This window comes from Vipera ursinii, assembly GCF_947247035.1.
Source record: "Vipera ursinii genome assembly, chromosome: 5".
Taxonomy (NCBI): Eukaryota; Metazoa; Chordata; class Lepidosauria; order Squamata; family Viperidae; genus Vipera; species Vipera ursinii.
Window position 1 is genome coordinate 55,416,624 of NC_139518.1, and position 15,366 is coordinate 55,431,989.

The 15,366-nt window shown below is 41.4% G+C and overlaps 1 protein-coding gene across 1 annotated transcript in view; it reads left to right on the forward strand.

Moving 5' to 3' along the window:
- Window positions 1-10,200, forward strand: part of CCDC172 (coiled-coil domain containing 172) — a gene marked incomplete at both ends in the record, with an annotated part of 41,922 nt that extends 31,722 nt beyond the window's left edge. Inside the window, one exon of the mRNA XM_083363300.1 lies at window positions 10,056-10,200. Coding sequence (XP_083219426.1) covers window positions 10,056-10,200 — 145 coding nt within the window. The remainder of the gene's footprint in view (window positions 1-10,055) is intronic.
- Window positions 10,201-15,366: the final 5,166 nt, after the last annotated feature.

The window sequence follows — 15,366 nt, forward strand, 5'->3', positions numbered from 1 at the left end:
AAATCCACCCTGATTCTGTTTATAGTATCAGATAGGGCAGAGAGGAATTTTTCAAAATTCCCTCTGAGATAGACTAATAACTCAAGAATTGTAACCTAATTTGTGGGAATTATCCCAATTGAAGAACAGCAATTCAAAATAATATACAAGATCTATAGGATCACTTATAGAATTGAAAAATTCCTATGAAGATTTTCATTTACCTGAATTGGCCCATTCAATGCATTCTTACTGGGACACCTCAAATCCTCCTTAATGTGCAGAGCAGTATCACTTTTTCATATTACAAGCAAAGACTGTTGCACATAAAAACCCCTCAGATATGGCAGAGAGAGAACAATGATAGTTTCCCAGTTAAAAAATTGGTAGAAAATATAGTTTACTCCCAACATTTGGATAGTATACTGTTTATATGTTCTTGTGTATTTATAGAAGTAAACAATTACACACATATTTTTCTTGAAACAGCTAACAGTTTCCCCAATTTTTTTATCCACTTAAATTTTACTTCATAGTAACTAATATTTTATTTAATAACTATCACGATGAAAGCAGCAAAATCCTAATTATTTGCTTTCATAAACTATGAAATCATATCCAGGTAACCATGGCAGGTTTTTGCAGTCAGGGCATAGGCAGAACCACCCTGAAAAACCTGCCATCATAATTGCCATACAAAAATCAAAGGTTATAAAAGAAATCAAAGTGAATTTAACCTCTGCATAAGGTCAGAAATATTTAAATATGTCCGCTTCTGAGAGAGAGAGAGAGAGAGAGAGAGAGAGAGAGAGAGAGAGAGAGAGAGAGAGAGAGGGAAAAAAGAATGATTCTGCGCCATCTGGTGGTTACAACTATTATAATAGTAAAAAGAAGATTAGTACAATCCTTTGCTATTCTGGTCCCAAGAGCTGAGCCAATATGTTTCTGTAAATTCTCTATTTACTGGTAATATCTGTTAAAATGGAAGAATTTTGGTTTACAGCCTTACACCCTGATAGTTGTTAGTTACTGAACATTCTTCATTCGCAACCCAATATTCCTATACATGCTACTTACATGTTTCTAAAATGTGAATTCTAGTAATTAGAATTCCGTAAAATTATTCTGTCTGTAAAGAACAGGTACAATGCCTTATGGTGCCAACTACACTGTGAATTCACTATTTCATCAGCAACAATTCGAACTTTATATAGGACAGGTTGAATACCACAAATAAATATTTCGGTGTGTTCATGTTACTGATGAAATTCCATTTTTATGTGATTTTCGGGAACATTCATTCTGTTAAGAAGCAGCAAAAAATAAAAAGTTTCCACCTGATCTGCAGAGCACTTAGCTATTTACCTGACACTTTGCACTTCAGTCCATTCAAGGTGGAATTTTCTCCACTGAACCTCCCCTAATTCAAATGTGGAAAGTGACAGAAAAAATATAAAGGAATAAAGATATTTTTCTCATTATTATTATATGCTCTCAGCTACTTTTCTTCACAATCAGTGGCAAATTTGCATGACCAATAACCAGCCAAGACAGTGAAGGTCTTTTTGATTCATTTATTGCAATAAGCGGGGGAAAGCTAGCATAGCTTGGTTCTGTCCAAAGGTTCAACTCAAACTATTCCCTTCTTTACACACCACTGTCCCAGCTGCCACATCCCTCCTCGTTGCCCAGTGGCTGAAGTACTATGAGGTTATACTCTTTTCTGACTGCCTCCTACATGTTTCCTGAAACCCTCCCTAGAGCTACTACATTACCTAACACGTGCATTATAATTAGCAGATTATATACAGTATGCAAGGTGCGTCAATATTTTAAGCATGCACTTTGCTTACTATTGTGACCCACTTCTTACTTCTTAGAAAAACCACCTTTTTTGTGGGGGGGGGAATATCAGGTGTTTGCCACAATTTATATACCCATCTCCTGTGGCTAAAGCTAGCAATTTCCTCTTGCAGCTATTTTGCAGCTCAAATGTTTCCATTCCTCACTCTGAAGCCCCTTCTGGTGATTATGCTATGGGTTCTTGGAATTGTAAGTACTTCTGTGGTCACGCTAGTTATTTCCTCTTGCAGCTTGGTACTTTCTGAAGACCCTTCACCCATATTCTCTATCATTATCAACCCCAAATTGCTAAAATTATGAAGAACAGTTTCTAACCTTCAGCCTCTTCTAGCGATGATTCATAGGCCTTCTGTAGAATTCTATATTCTACCCAAGAGAACAGACAACAAAAAACTACAGAAGCATAACTCTTCAGATAACTCTTCCATCTATAACAGATTTTCTCCCATTAAACTTGAAAAGATTACTAATGAAGTTTCTGAATGCCTTTGGTGTAGAGGCACTGAAGCTACAACTTGTTTCAGATGTAAAAAGTCTTTTAAAAAGTAGGACAAGAGTTTGATGTTAAATGGGAAAACAAACTCTCCCTAGAGTAATGAAAGGAAGTCAAAGCTTCATTGTTTACATAATTCACTTTAAGAATCCACTTATCCATGAAGTCCTCTCAGCAGCACAAAATAGGCAAAGACGTAACAAAGCATGAGACAGAATTCCAGAGCAGACAGACTACAACGACAAACACAAGTATAAATTTTAAACTAGAAAACACCCTGAATAACAAACAAAAATGCAATTGTTGCATTCAAAGGCTGTATATAAACAGGAATGTTTATATTCTGAATGGAATGGAACAATGCATATAACTTGTAATTGACAAGATCTAGGCTATAGTATGTTGGCTTGCAAGATACTTAGCCTGATTCTGGTTTGCATGCAATACTGTCCACGTGTTTGGTGTAAAACCCATGTGGCATGTTGGCTCAAATATGCCAGAACTGTCCAATACTTTCTTTATTGTACACAAAAAATGCTATATGTAGCATGAGTATGACTAACATTTGAAACATATTCTACATTTTTTTTTACCTTAGTAAAAAGCATTATGTCAAAGCTTCAGTTGACCAAACCATGGTGGGCGGCAGAGGGTCCATCTTGTAACACTGTAGCATATAGAAGATTGTGATTATTAAGAAGTGGAAATGGCAAAAAGAATTAAATGGGGAAAAAATAAAAATAGATATATGTGTGCCAATGGCATACGAAGGCCAAGGAGAAAGCTGTAATGGATTTTAATAAAGATAGATCTTATGGAGTTGATGAATACAGGTAGGGAAGTAAAGATATGCAGGTATAATTATGAATGAAATGGCTAAAACATATATTTGTCAGTAAAAGTTAGTGTCACCTAGGATATGAATTTAATAGGAATTTAATATCCATAGGCTGGGGATGGTTTCATGATACTTCCAGGGAAAGATGGTAATTCAATGAATTTGGACGGGAAGTTGTACATCACTTAGAATTAATACAATCTAAAGGGAGGAAAAATCCTTCTAGGAGGCGTGAATGAATGGAAATGAAACAAGCATATAAAAAAAGTATTTGCTATTCATGGACCCTACACACAAAATAAGAATGAGATAGTCCTGCTTTCATTTTGTTTTGTTTCATGTTTTTGAACATGTGGTTTAAGCCTAAACTGTTCTAGCAAAGAAAGGATCTCTCAGTCTAAAAGCCCAATTTTATCTATTTATTACACACATTTAACATAATTTGTGAAGGATATAATATACCTAATGTGAGGTAAATAACTCCATGTTAGGGAGAAAATGGCTTGTAAGACCTAGAAAGAAGTAGAGGAAATAAGAGTGAAAGTAGAATATGTTCAAACAGAATATTTCCAAAACTGTAGGTCCCATATGGAAAAAAATTATAAGATAGATTAGTCTCCAAAAATAAAAAATGGTGCAAGGAATGTGGAACGGTCATAGAAATATGTGGAGTTATATTAATGGGAAGTATGAAAAAGGATGCTTACGGTATAATCGCATGAAGAAGGTTGTAGATAAGAAAAATGCATGTAAGAGAATGAATGCTAGAAAGAATAAGGGTGAAATAAATGCTGTATAAATAGAATAGAATAGAATAACAGAGTTGGAAGTGACCTTGTAGGTCATCTAGTCCAGGGCTTTTCAACCAGTGGTACGAGTACCACCTGTGGTACATTGCCACCTGGCAGTTGGTACGTAAACCATCCTAGAAAAGTGGTAGCGGGGGAAGGGAATGAGCTGAACCGGTGACAGCACCGCACAAGCCTGAGCGAGAGACGGCTGGAGCTGCAGGGCTGTCAGGGCTCAGTGGAAGCGCCAGGATCAGCACCAGGCTCCAGCTGGATTTCGGCACTGATCCTGGCACGTCTGCTGAGCCCATAATAAGCACCAATCAGCTGGAATGTTGCAGCATCTCCAGGACCCTGTGATTTACATTCAGATGCTTGGCAACTGATTCATATTTATAACAGTCATAGTGTCCCATGGTCATGTGAAGTGACCAAAACCTGCTGCAACCACCCAGCAGAGGGGGGGAATAAAAAACAAACACCACCACCACCACACCACCCCGCTATGCTCACAACAATGAAAACCTCGGACAGGAGGAATTGTGCCACCGGGTGGGCAGGCAGGTGTCTTGCTTGGCTGTGGCTTCGGGGCACTTTTTTCAGTGCCATTGTAACTTCGAATAGTCACTAAGCGAACTGTTGTAAGTCGAGAACTACCTGTACTTCATCACTTTTTTCCTTTTTTTTTTTTGGTCATCAAGTTTTTGAAACCTTGCTAGGCGACTGGTGGTACTCGGATGTTGCCATATCCTAAAAGTGGTACAATGGGTGAACAGGTTGAAAAGCCCTGATCTAGTCCAACCCCGCACCCAAGCAGGATATAATGCAGGGGTGTCAAACTGCCAGCCCACGGGCCAGATGCATCATAGTGAAACCACACCCATTCCATTGTCGGCAATGGCAAAAAAGTCACGATACGTCATGACACGTCACGTGACGTTTCAAGTCTGACACCCTTGATATAATTTATTTATTTATTTATTTAGTTGCATTTGTATACCGCCCTTTCCCTGAGGACTCAGGGCGGTTTACAAGGAATTAAAAAAATCCAACATACAAAAGTTAAAACCATATTAAAAAATATTAAATTAACCCTGTACACAATTAAAACCCCAATTAAAAAATTTCTCCTCAGCCTGGGCCCGAGAGCTCAAAGAGCCAGGTCTTCAGGCCCCGGCGGAATGATCGGAGGTCGGGGGCAGTTCTCAGCTCCACCGGCAGCTGGTTCCAGAGGGCAGGCGCTCCCACTGAGAAGGCCCTATCCCTGGGTGTCACCCGCCGGCAATCTCTCACCGGCGGAACCCTGAGCAGACCCTCCCTGTGGGAGCGCACTGGGCGAAGGGCGTTTGATGCCGGCAGCAGGTGTTCCCTCAAATAACCCGGACCCAGGCCATGTAGGGCTTTATAGGTAATAACCAGCACCTTGAATTTCACCCGGAGGGCAACCGGAAGCCAATGCAGCTCGCGGAGTAGAGGTGTTACATGGGAGTATCGGGAAACCCCCATTACAACTCGCGCAGCCGCATTCTGCACCAGTTGAAGCCTCCGAGTGGTCTTCAAGGGCAGCCCCATGTAGAGAGCGTTACAGTAGTCCAAACGGGAGGTCACAAGCGCATGAGTGACTGTGCGTAGGGCGTCTCGGTCCAGATAGGGACGCAACTGGCGCACCAGGCGAACCTGTGCAAAAGCCCCCCTGGTCACGGCTCCTATGTGATCTTCAAAATTGAGCCGTGAATCCAGGAGGACGCCCAAGTTGCAAGCCCTATCAACGGGGGGTAACACCTCACCCCCCATCATTAGAGGTGGAATAACTTGGTTAACCCGAGACGCTGATATGCACAGCCACTCAGTCTTGGTGGGATTGAGACGAAGCCTGTTTCTCCCCATCCAGACCTGAACCGCCTCCAGGCACCGGGACATCACGGAGAGGGCATCACTGGGTTGGTTCGGGGTGGAAAGAAAAAGTTGGGTATCATCAGCGTACTGGTGATACCCCACCCCAAAACCACGAATGATCTCGCCCAGCGGCTTCATATAGATGTTGAACAGGAGAGGCGAGAGAACCGACCCCTGAGGGACTCCACAAATGAGAGACCTCGGGGCGGATCTCTGCCCTCCTGTCAACACCGACTGCGAGCGGCCCTGGAGGTAGGAGGAGAACCACCGTAGCACGGTGCCTCCCACTCCCAACCCCCTGAGACGCCGCAGCAGGATACCATGGTCGATGGTATCGAAAGCCGCTGAGAGATCTAATAGGACCAGGACAGAGGAGCAACCCCTGTCCCTAGCCCTCCAGAGATCATTCACCAGCGCGACCAATGCCGTCTCCGTGCTGTGTCCGGACCTGAAGCCCGATTGGTACGGGTCCAGATAATCAGTTTCCTCCAGGAACAGAGGGAGCTGATGCGCCACCACACTCTCAACAACCTTCGCCAGAAAGCGAAGGTTGGAGACTGGACGATAGTTGTTTAAAACAGCCGGGTCCAAAGCAGGCTTCTTGAGGAGGGGTCTCACCACCGCCTCCTTCAAGGCGGCAGGGAAGACACCCTCCTTCAAAGAAGCAGTTATTACTGCATGGAACCAGCCTCGTGTTCCCTCCCGAGCCGCATAAGCTAGCCAGGAGGGGCACGGATCCAACAAACAGGTGGTGGAGCTCAGTCTCCCCATGATCCTGTCCACATCATCAGGGGAAACAGGGTCGAACTCAGTCCAGATAACATGCTCAAGACCGCCTGATTCCTCCACATCAGACTCTGCCCAGTCAGAGTCCAAGCCGGTCCGGATCCGAGCGATTTTGTCCGTCAGATGATGACTAAACTCCTCGGCTCGTCCCTGCAAGGGATCCTCCCTCACCTCCTGGTTAAGGAGGGAGCGAGTCACCCTAAACAGGGCGGCCGGGCGATTATCTGCGGACGCGACAAGGGCGGCAAAGTAGTTAGACTTCGCCGTCCTTATCGCCGCAAGATAAGACCTTATAAAGGTTCTTAACTGCAATCGGTCGGATTCGGATCGGCTGGACCTCCAACCGCTCTCTAGACCTCGTCTCCGACGCTTCATCTCCCGGAGCTCCACCGAGAACCATGGAGCCCAACGGGATCTGCGCCGAGTCAGAGGTCGCATGGGTACAACACAGTCGAGTGCCCTGGTGCATTTCTCCCTTCCATTCAATTGTATCCCTGCAGTTTTCTTAGCAACATTTTTCAGCAGTGGTTTGCTACTGCTCCTTCCTAGGCCTGAGAAAAAATGACTGGCCCAAAGCAATCAACTGGTTTCAAGGCAGAATTGGAACTCACACTCTCCCAGTTTCTAGCCTGAAGCCTTAAACACTAAAGCAGATTGGCTCTATAATACTCATAGGATAGGAAAAAAAATAGTTGCAGAGTTAGAGAATCTAGTCAAAAAGTGCAAAGAGCACTGACAATTAAAAGAGGCAGAATAATTTTGATGGAAATATTTGGAAAGTATGTGAGAACTAAATAAGGGGCTTTCTAACAAAGGGAGTGGAATTAAAAATGAAAGTAATAAAATGATTTCAGATAAACCTGAAGAAAGGATATTTGAAAAGTGAATTTTACAGATATGAGTAGAAATGATAGTAATACCAAAGAGATATAGAAACTTGGTAAGGTCAGTATTCAGTATTCAATAATAAATTATAAAAAGAACGTCTTAAATAGTGTGAACATTTAAAAATGAAAAATTAGAGGTGTAGATAGTGCAGCAGGAGAAATTTTAAAACACGGAGTGGTTTTTGTGTGTGTTTGTGTGATTCATATAACACACACAGCTGAAGACTGCATCTGTGCCTGATAATCAGATGAATTCTGCTGTTAATCCTCTACATACAGACAAAGCAAGAAACAATGAATGGAAAAATTACTAAATGGCAAGTTTGTTTGGTATGGTATTACCTGAAAGATGTTTGGAAGAATTATGATTCTTCCAAATTCAAATGGGTTCACAAACTTTTAAGCACTACTGTATATCTACTTATTCAGATACAGATCTGATTAAACATTAAAATAAATATAAATCTCAAAAAAAAAAGAAGAAAGAACTGTCTCAGTGGATAAGATTCTTAAAGGCAACCTTACTAAGGAGAGACTTTTATTGGTACATTGCCTTGGCATTCATCAGGACCTTACACAGCATTTTAAAAAGCTTATTCAAATGCATTATTCAAGTCTAATTCTGCTCATAATATAAAGTTTAATCTTTCCTAAATTGTGATAGGAGAACAAGATAGAGAACCCAAGAGATAACAGTTAACTGACAGCCCTGCAGAAGCTTACCGTCTTAAAGTGCCATCAAAGTACTGTCCATGTAATCAGTCAAGATGGATGTCACATATTTCAAGATAAACTGCAGTGCAATGCTGTTAGCATAATCTCTCTCTAAAAGCATATAAATTTATCATAGCATTCAGGATATCAAATGAACCTTAGCTCTAGCATCCCAAATGAAATGCCCTACTTTCACTAATGACAGGTTGCATTTAGAATAATTATACGTACTGAAGTTTCTGACGGAAATTGACAAGGACCTTGGCTTGGCTATTAAGGCTGAAATTAATGTTCTCCAGCAGAAGGCAGGGTTATTTGCATTTGGCTCTGATTTTGTTTTTTTTTGCCAGAGCAATTCAGTCACCTTCAGACCATACTCACTGTGAGCAATAAGATCACTGAACACAGTAGCTATGTTACTGAATCGTTTACAAAAGTTTATTTTATCCCTTTCAGCTGTAGTTTGGCCTGGTTCCTATATAACATTCATTCATAAAACATGGCTTGTATTTTATAATGGCTAGTTTGACATATAACAGCAAAACAGAACCAAATAAAATTATATTTTAGAACCCAGTGAAGTGAATAAATATTAAAGTATTAGTATTAAAGTTAGTATTAGTATTAAAGACAAATTAGAGAATGTTTGTGTATGTATGCCTTGAAATCAGTGTTGATTCCTAACAAGTGCCTGGACTAGTCTCTGCAGTTTTCCTGGCAAGATTTTCAGAAGTGACTTGCTGTTGCCTTTTTCCTAGGACTGGGATATAATGACTCCCAGCTGATTGGTAAAGCAGTCTCTCAGTTTGTAGCTTAATGCCTTAACTCACAGGTATCAAACTCACCACGTCACGTGACATGTCGCAATGTGTTACGACTTTTTTTGTATTGCCCAAGCTGGGGTGGGCGCAGCCTCTGTATGATGCAACCAGCCCGTGGGCCGGCAGTTTGACACCCCTGCCTTAATCTATGCATTAAACATACTCATATAGGGATGTTTAACAGTGATCAAACTCATAAAACTAGGACTACCAGATCTGGGTTGAAAATTCTAATTCCTTGGTCCCATCAAGTGGTTATCCAGAAATCTGTAACCCAGATTTAAAAATTCTAATGTAATCATGTAAAAGAACTCTGGATTTCTGATAAAAAATAAAATCAAATTTTCCTGTGGGAAATGTTCAAATTTGAAGTGGCTGACAGACCACTCTGAGACAGCAGGCTAACATTAACTGGTTTATTAGGAATCGGACAAACAGGTGTTGAGGGTTCGTGCTTTTATAGCTGGCTGCCGGCCGGCTAGTCCAATCAGCGGCCGTTCTTCTCCCGCCGGGATTCCAGGGCCAATCCGCTGTCAGCTGTTTTTGACAGCTCCTTCGTCCGCGTGGCTGGGCGGTTCCGCATTGTGTTGACAGCCAAGAGCTGTCAACCGGCTGCGCCTGCGCCTTCGCTGGGGAGGTTTTGACAGCTGTCAAAACTCCCACATGTTCGGCTGTCATGGAGTTTTACCTCATGATTACATATAACTGTTTAACTCGTAACGATAACGATCTTACATATAACGATCTTACATATAATACAAAATTGGATAGAAAATTTTAAAAAAATCAACAAAGAAGGAACTAGTGAAAATAAACAGAGTACCAAAATTTACTGAGCAAGCTGCAAATCATCCTTGCACATTTATTGTGGACACTTTGATTACTTTATAAATATGCAGTATAAAATTGGTACATATTACATTGCTTATATAACCTTTAGGCACAATGGTAAACTCTCAAAAATTCTTTGCTGTTATTGCCATGACCCAGGACTCAGATTCGGACTCTGAAGAAACTGTTCCAGTTGAACCAATCTTGGGAAAATCAAAACCTGAAATCGCCAGAGGCTGATCAAACACAGGCACCATCAGAACAGTTGGAAAAATCAGACGATGACAAATACATTGGAGAGTAGAGCAAAGATGGTCTTGATTACAGACAGATGGCTGTGGCTTGATTTAAAAGGCAGCCCTGACCTGTGTTACTCTGTTGGAAACAACTGTTTGATCTCTTGCTCTGGAGTGTTGTTCTGTAGGAGAAGGACTGGTGGAGCCAGGGGGAAGGGTGAAAAGAGGGATAACCCTAGACTAGGTACTACATAGCCCCAAATGAATAAGTCCAACCCCACCCCCCTTCATTGCTGTTGACCCTTATCTAATCCTTATCAAGTACTGCTAATTGAGAAGATTCCTATGCATAGTGTTTTAGCAATAAATCAGTTAAATTGAACCTTTAGGCGTAGAACTGGTCTTTCACACCTGACATGTTCCTATGAATTTTGCTTTTGCAATTCTAAGTGTGGACTGGCTAATACACCTGAATTGGCTCTCTGGACTGGATTTTGACTATTCATTTGTGGGCTCCTTTTGAAAGCAAAACCACTCATGCAAGTTGCCTTTCCAAGAGACTTTTTTGACTTACATTTATTCCCTTCTTTGTAAATTGTTTTTCTTACCTAGCAACTGTGTGAGAATTTGACACCTGAAGCAGGATAGTTATAAATTGTCTAAAAACAATTCCTTTAATATGTGTGAATTAAGATGTTAATCAGTGTAAGATATCAGAATTATACAATATTCATCTTGAAATGAGGACCCAGATTGTTGGGGGCAATTAAGCTGACTTTGTAATAATGCCGCTTGGGGTGTGTGTGAAAGCCCTAATAAGCAGGCATATACATAGAATGAAAGCTACTGCTAAGTTTGTAAGCCGCCCTGAGTCTTCGGAGAAGGGCGGGATATAAATGGAATTAAAATAAAAATAAATTTAAAAAAATATTTGCTTTGATTTCAACCCCTTTTCATTGATGTTGGGTTTAATGTTTTTAACCTCTGAAAAAATGAGTTATTTGAGAGACTACCTATTTTGATTTGAACCTGATTTTCACAGGAAAATAAACTCTGTTTTGCTCCTAAATTGTGGCATGAATTCCTTCAACCCTTTTGTCTTCAGGAAATAAATTAAACCTTTCAATAATAAATGTAGCTCTTTTTACTGGATTTTAATATATATATATTATACACACACATATTTCCTCAAGTGCTCTATATAAAGGTAAAGGTAAAGGTTCCCGCGCACATGTGTGCCAGTCGTTTCCGACTCTAGGGGCTCATCTCCGTTTCAAAGCTGAAGAGCCAGCGCTTGTCTGAGGACATCTCCGTGGTCACATGGCCGGCATGACTGGACGCCAAAGGCGCACGGAACGCTGTTACCTTCCCACCGTAGTGGTCCCTATTTTTCTACTTGCATTTTTACGTGCTTTCGAACTGCTAGGTTGGCAGAAGCTGGGACGAGTAACAGGCGCTCACTCTGTTATGCGGTACTCGGGATTTGACCCGCCAAACTGCCGACCTTCTGATCGACAAGCTCAGCGTCCTAACCCACTGAGCCACCGCGTCCCTGAGCCACGCTCTATATAGAAGATAGAATAAGTATTGATACTGATATGGTGTAACTATCAGATGGAAAATCTGAAAAGTAAAACCTAAGCCAAGTTTGACTTCTGGTGACTTACCTCTCATGAGTGTGCAATTTCCTTAGAAACAGTATGGATGTGATTTGCCATTGCTACCTTTGAATTTGAGCTTTTCAATTTCTCACCTAGCCTACAATTTTCTTTTTCTAGTGATTTTCTATCCAAGTATTAACTGCGTGGTACCCTAATTTTGAGATGAGGCAAGGCTGGCTAACAGCTTAATACGTGGTGATGGAACCTCAAATACAGAACCATCTGAAGAAGCCCAAAGAGCCTGTTGACATTTAGACCAGACATTTGACTCTCTCTAAAAGTTCTTGCACACATTTGGATGAGGTGCTCCTTTTTTGGTTGCTGCCATTAAGTTCCAGGCAGGAACCTCACCAGGATATGCTGCTTACTGCAGCTTGTGCTCCTGGCAGTTGACTGATAACCCTCTTGCCCACCTGTAATAGTTGTCAATCTTCAAATGTTACCTCCCACTTTCCCAGCTGTTAATGGAAGGAAGGAAGGAAGGAAGGAAGGAAGGAAGGAAGGAAGGAAGGAAGGAAGGAAGGATGGAAAGACCCATTTCTCAAGTTTCTGTGGCTGTACAAGTTTGGGAAAAGGCATGATGCCGATCCTCGAGGAAGCAATTTTGCCAGGCAGCAGCTGCTTTTTGCAAAAGCAGACAGAAAACCCAAACTTCACTTCCCCAAGAAATTACTTCAACCAGTCTCAGGGGCTGGTGGAGAACAAGAAGAATCCTGTAATACAAGGGTCCCCAACCCCTGGTCCATGGACCGGCACTGGGCCGTGATATGCTAGAAGCTGGGCTGTGCAAACAAGTGAAGCCCAATCTGCGGGTTGCAGGCAGCATGTGAAACCATGCCTCCTCCGGTCCACGGAAAAACTCTCTCCATGGAACCAGACCCTGGTGCCCAAAGGTTTGGGGAGTGCTGCTGTAATATACATACCTGTTTCCAAATTCTGAGAAGGAGACTGGTCCTAAAACGTGCGATCCTTATATTGAAATTTCCCTAAGCTTTAAATATAGCAATAGCTAGGGGCTGTTTAACATGAATTAACAAAGCATACCAAAACATGAATCCTAATCATGATGCTAATTATATTTCAATGATCTGGACAGAAAACTACTAGGGATCCTGATTACCAAATTGCCTAGCCTAGACTATCCCTAGTTGGCAATTTCTTTCAAACTGAGGCTAATTTAAATTGCCCTGTTTTTTTCAAGCTGCAGTGAGTTTCTCTTGAGCTCATGGAGTCTATTGACGGGGAAATGCTCAATACCAGCTGTTTTAAGAGACCTATGGGCAAAGCTTCTCCAAAACATTTTGCTGCCCCAGGTGAAAGCCAGCTGCTGCCCACCCCCATTCTGCTTGCAGAAAGTTACTAGACTGTAAATGAAATCTTAATCAAGTATTGGAGATAATCCTCTTTTACCATATTTACTTCCTGTAATATTTAATGCATAGGCTAGGTAGCCCACGTGGAATACATAGCTTTAATTTCCAACAAAGGAAAATACTGATGCACACTAAAGAAAGCTTTATTTATTCCTTTAATAGTGCTAGCCATGAAAGAAAATTTGAGAAAAAGTGAGACTTGGAAGAAAAAAAAAATCTTTAGCACCACAATCCAGATGATTCTTCTCAGCTCACTTCTGAATAAAACAAAGAATCAAAGCTATTTGCAATCATTTAAATAATGTGTAATTGTAATGCAAATTGATAAACCTTTCCCAAGGCCTCCATCTACTGTTCAATATCCAAATTCTTCTAATAAATTTGCTCTAACTAGAAGGAAATTGACCTTCTGGTAATAAATAGAGATATATAGCTGGAAGTGCTGAGAGAGGGCTCTTCCAAACAATGTTAAAAGTTGTATTTTGTTATTAATCATTAATTATGGTCATAGACCAGCATAAGAAAGGTGGGGGTACAGTCATTAACAAAACATAAAGGATGTATCAAGAGTCACAGTAAAATCTAAGCAGCTATAAAAAAGCTACAAGATATAAAAGATCTATGACTTAAAAAATAGAAGTATATATAAAAAGCCAATCTAAAAAAAGGAGTAGGTCCATTTAGAGGGGCGTAAGAGAGCATAAATGTTTGGTGCATAGAAGATTACACTTTCATCCAAGTTATAAAGCATTGTAATGTGGCAAACTAGATGCTCTTTAAATATAATTTACAGCACGGAAATCTGACAAAGTTTGAGCGCTACTTCACAGAAACTGTAATACTGCATGATGTGGCTGGGTTGGTCTGAAAGCAACGGATCTGCAGTACAAGCCCTGGTGAAGTAGATGCTCTGTTGTATCTGTCACAAGGGCCTTGTCTTCCCAAGTAAGGAATCTGTATGAGCCTTTAAGGACCGCTGAGGTGAGGGCAAGGCATTTGTGGTAGAGTAAAGGCACTCCAAGACTTAGATACTTAGGTTTAGTTAGGTATGTTGTAGGGGAGTCAGAATATCTGCTGGATTCACTGGTAATAAAGTTTGGGGTTCTAGCAGAGATCCCATTGGAACTCTGTGTCAGCTGCATACTGTTTAATAAGAGCTTTGGCCTGTAAAAGAGTACAGTAAAAGAGAAAAACTCAGGGATGAGATTTTAATTGCCTGTTTCCATGTGGACTGAAAATCATCACTCAGTGGCAAAGCCAAGGGAGGGAAAAAGGATAGTCTGAGCCAATAGTTGATTCTGGTGACCCATACTCTAGTTCCACTCTCATGAAGCCATCTGAGCTTGGAGCACTTACAGGAAAGAAGTACTCATGTGTGAATGCTGTTTGTTGACTTCAGTTCAGCATTTAATACAATCATTCCCCAGCATCTAGTAGACAAACTGGGCCTTTTAGGCTTAAACACTCCTTTGTGCAACTGGATTCTTGATTTTCTTATTGACAGGCCCCAGTATGTGCAAGCTGGGACAAATATTTCTAACACTATTTCTTGAGCACAGGTTGTCCTCAGGGCTGCATCCTAAGTCCTCTGCTGTTCACCCTGTTGACCCATAACTGTTGTACTAGGTTTGCCACCAACCATATTGTGAAGTACAACAGTAGTTGACCTTATTCAAGATGACAATGAGGGTGCTTACTGCAAGGAGGTGGAAGGTTTGGTGAACTGGTGCAAGAAAAACAGCCTAGTTTTAAACATTAGAAAAACCAAAGAGATCATTGTCGATTTGTGGAGATGGTTACCAGCATCTAATTTCTGGGTAAGCAGCTAACAAGTAGGCTGGCTTGGTTTTTCAACAGCGAGACACGGGTAAAGCGGGCACAGCAGCACCTGCATTTTCTGCATCAAATGAGAAAAGGACATCTTTCTTCCCCTGTCCTTACCACTTTCTATAGAGGGACAATTGAGAGCATCCTGTCATATAGCATTGCAGTCTGGTTTGGAAGCATCACTCCTTCAGACAGGAAGGCAGTGCTGAGAGTGGTGAGGATAGCAGAAAAGATTTTTGGCAGTTTCCTCCCTTCCATCCAGGACATTGCATGTAAGCGTTGCTTGAGCAAGGTCTGCAGGATTGTCTGGGACACTACACATTCTCTTCATGACCTGTTTTCCTTGTTACCTTCTGGGAGGGGGCTTCATGGT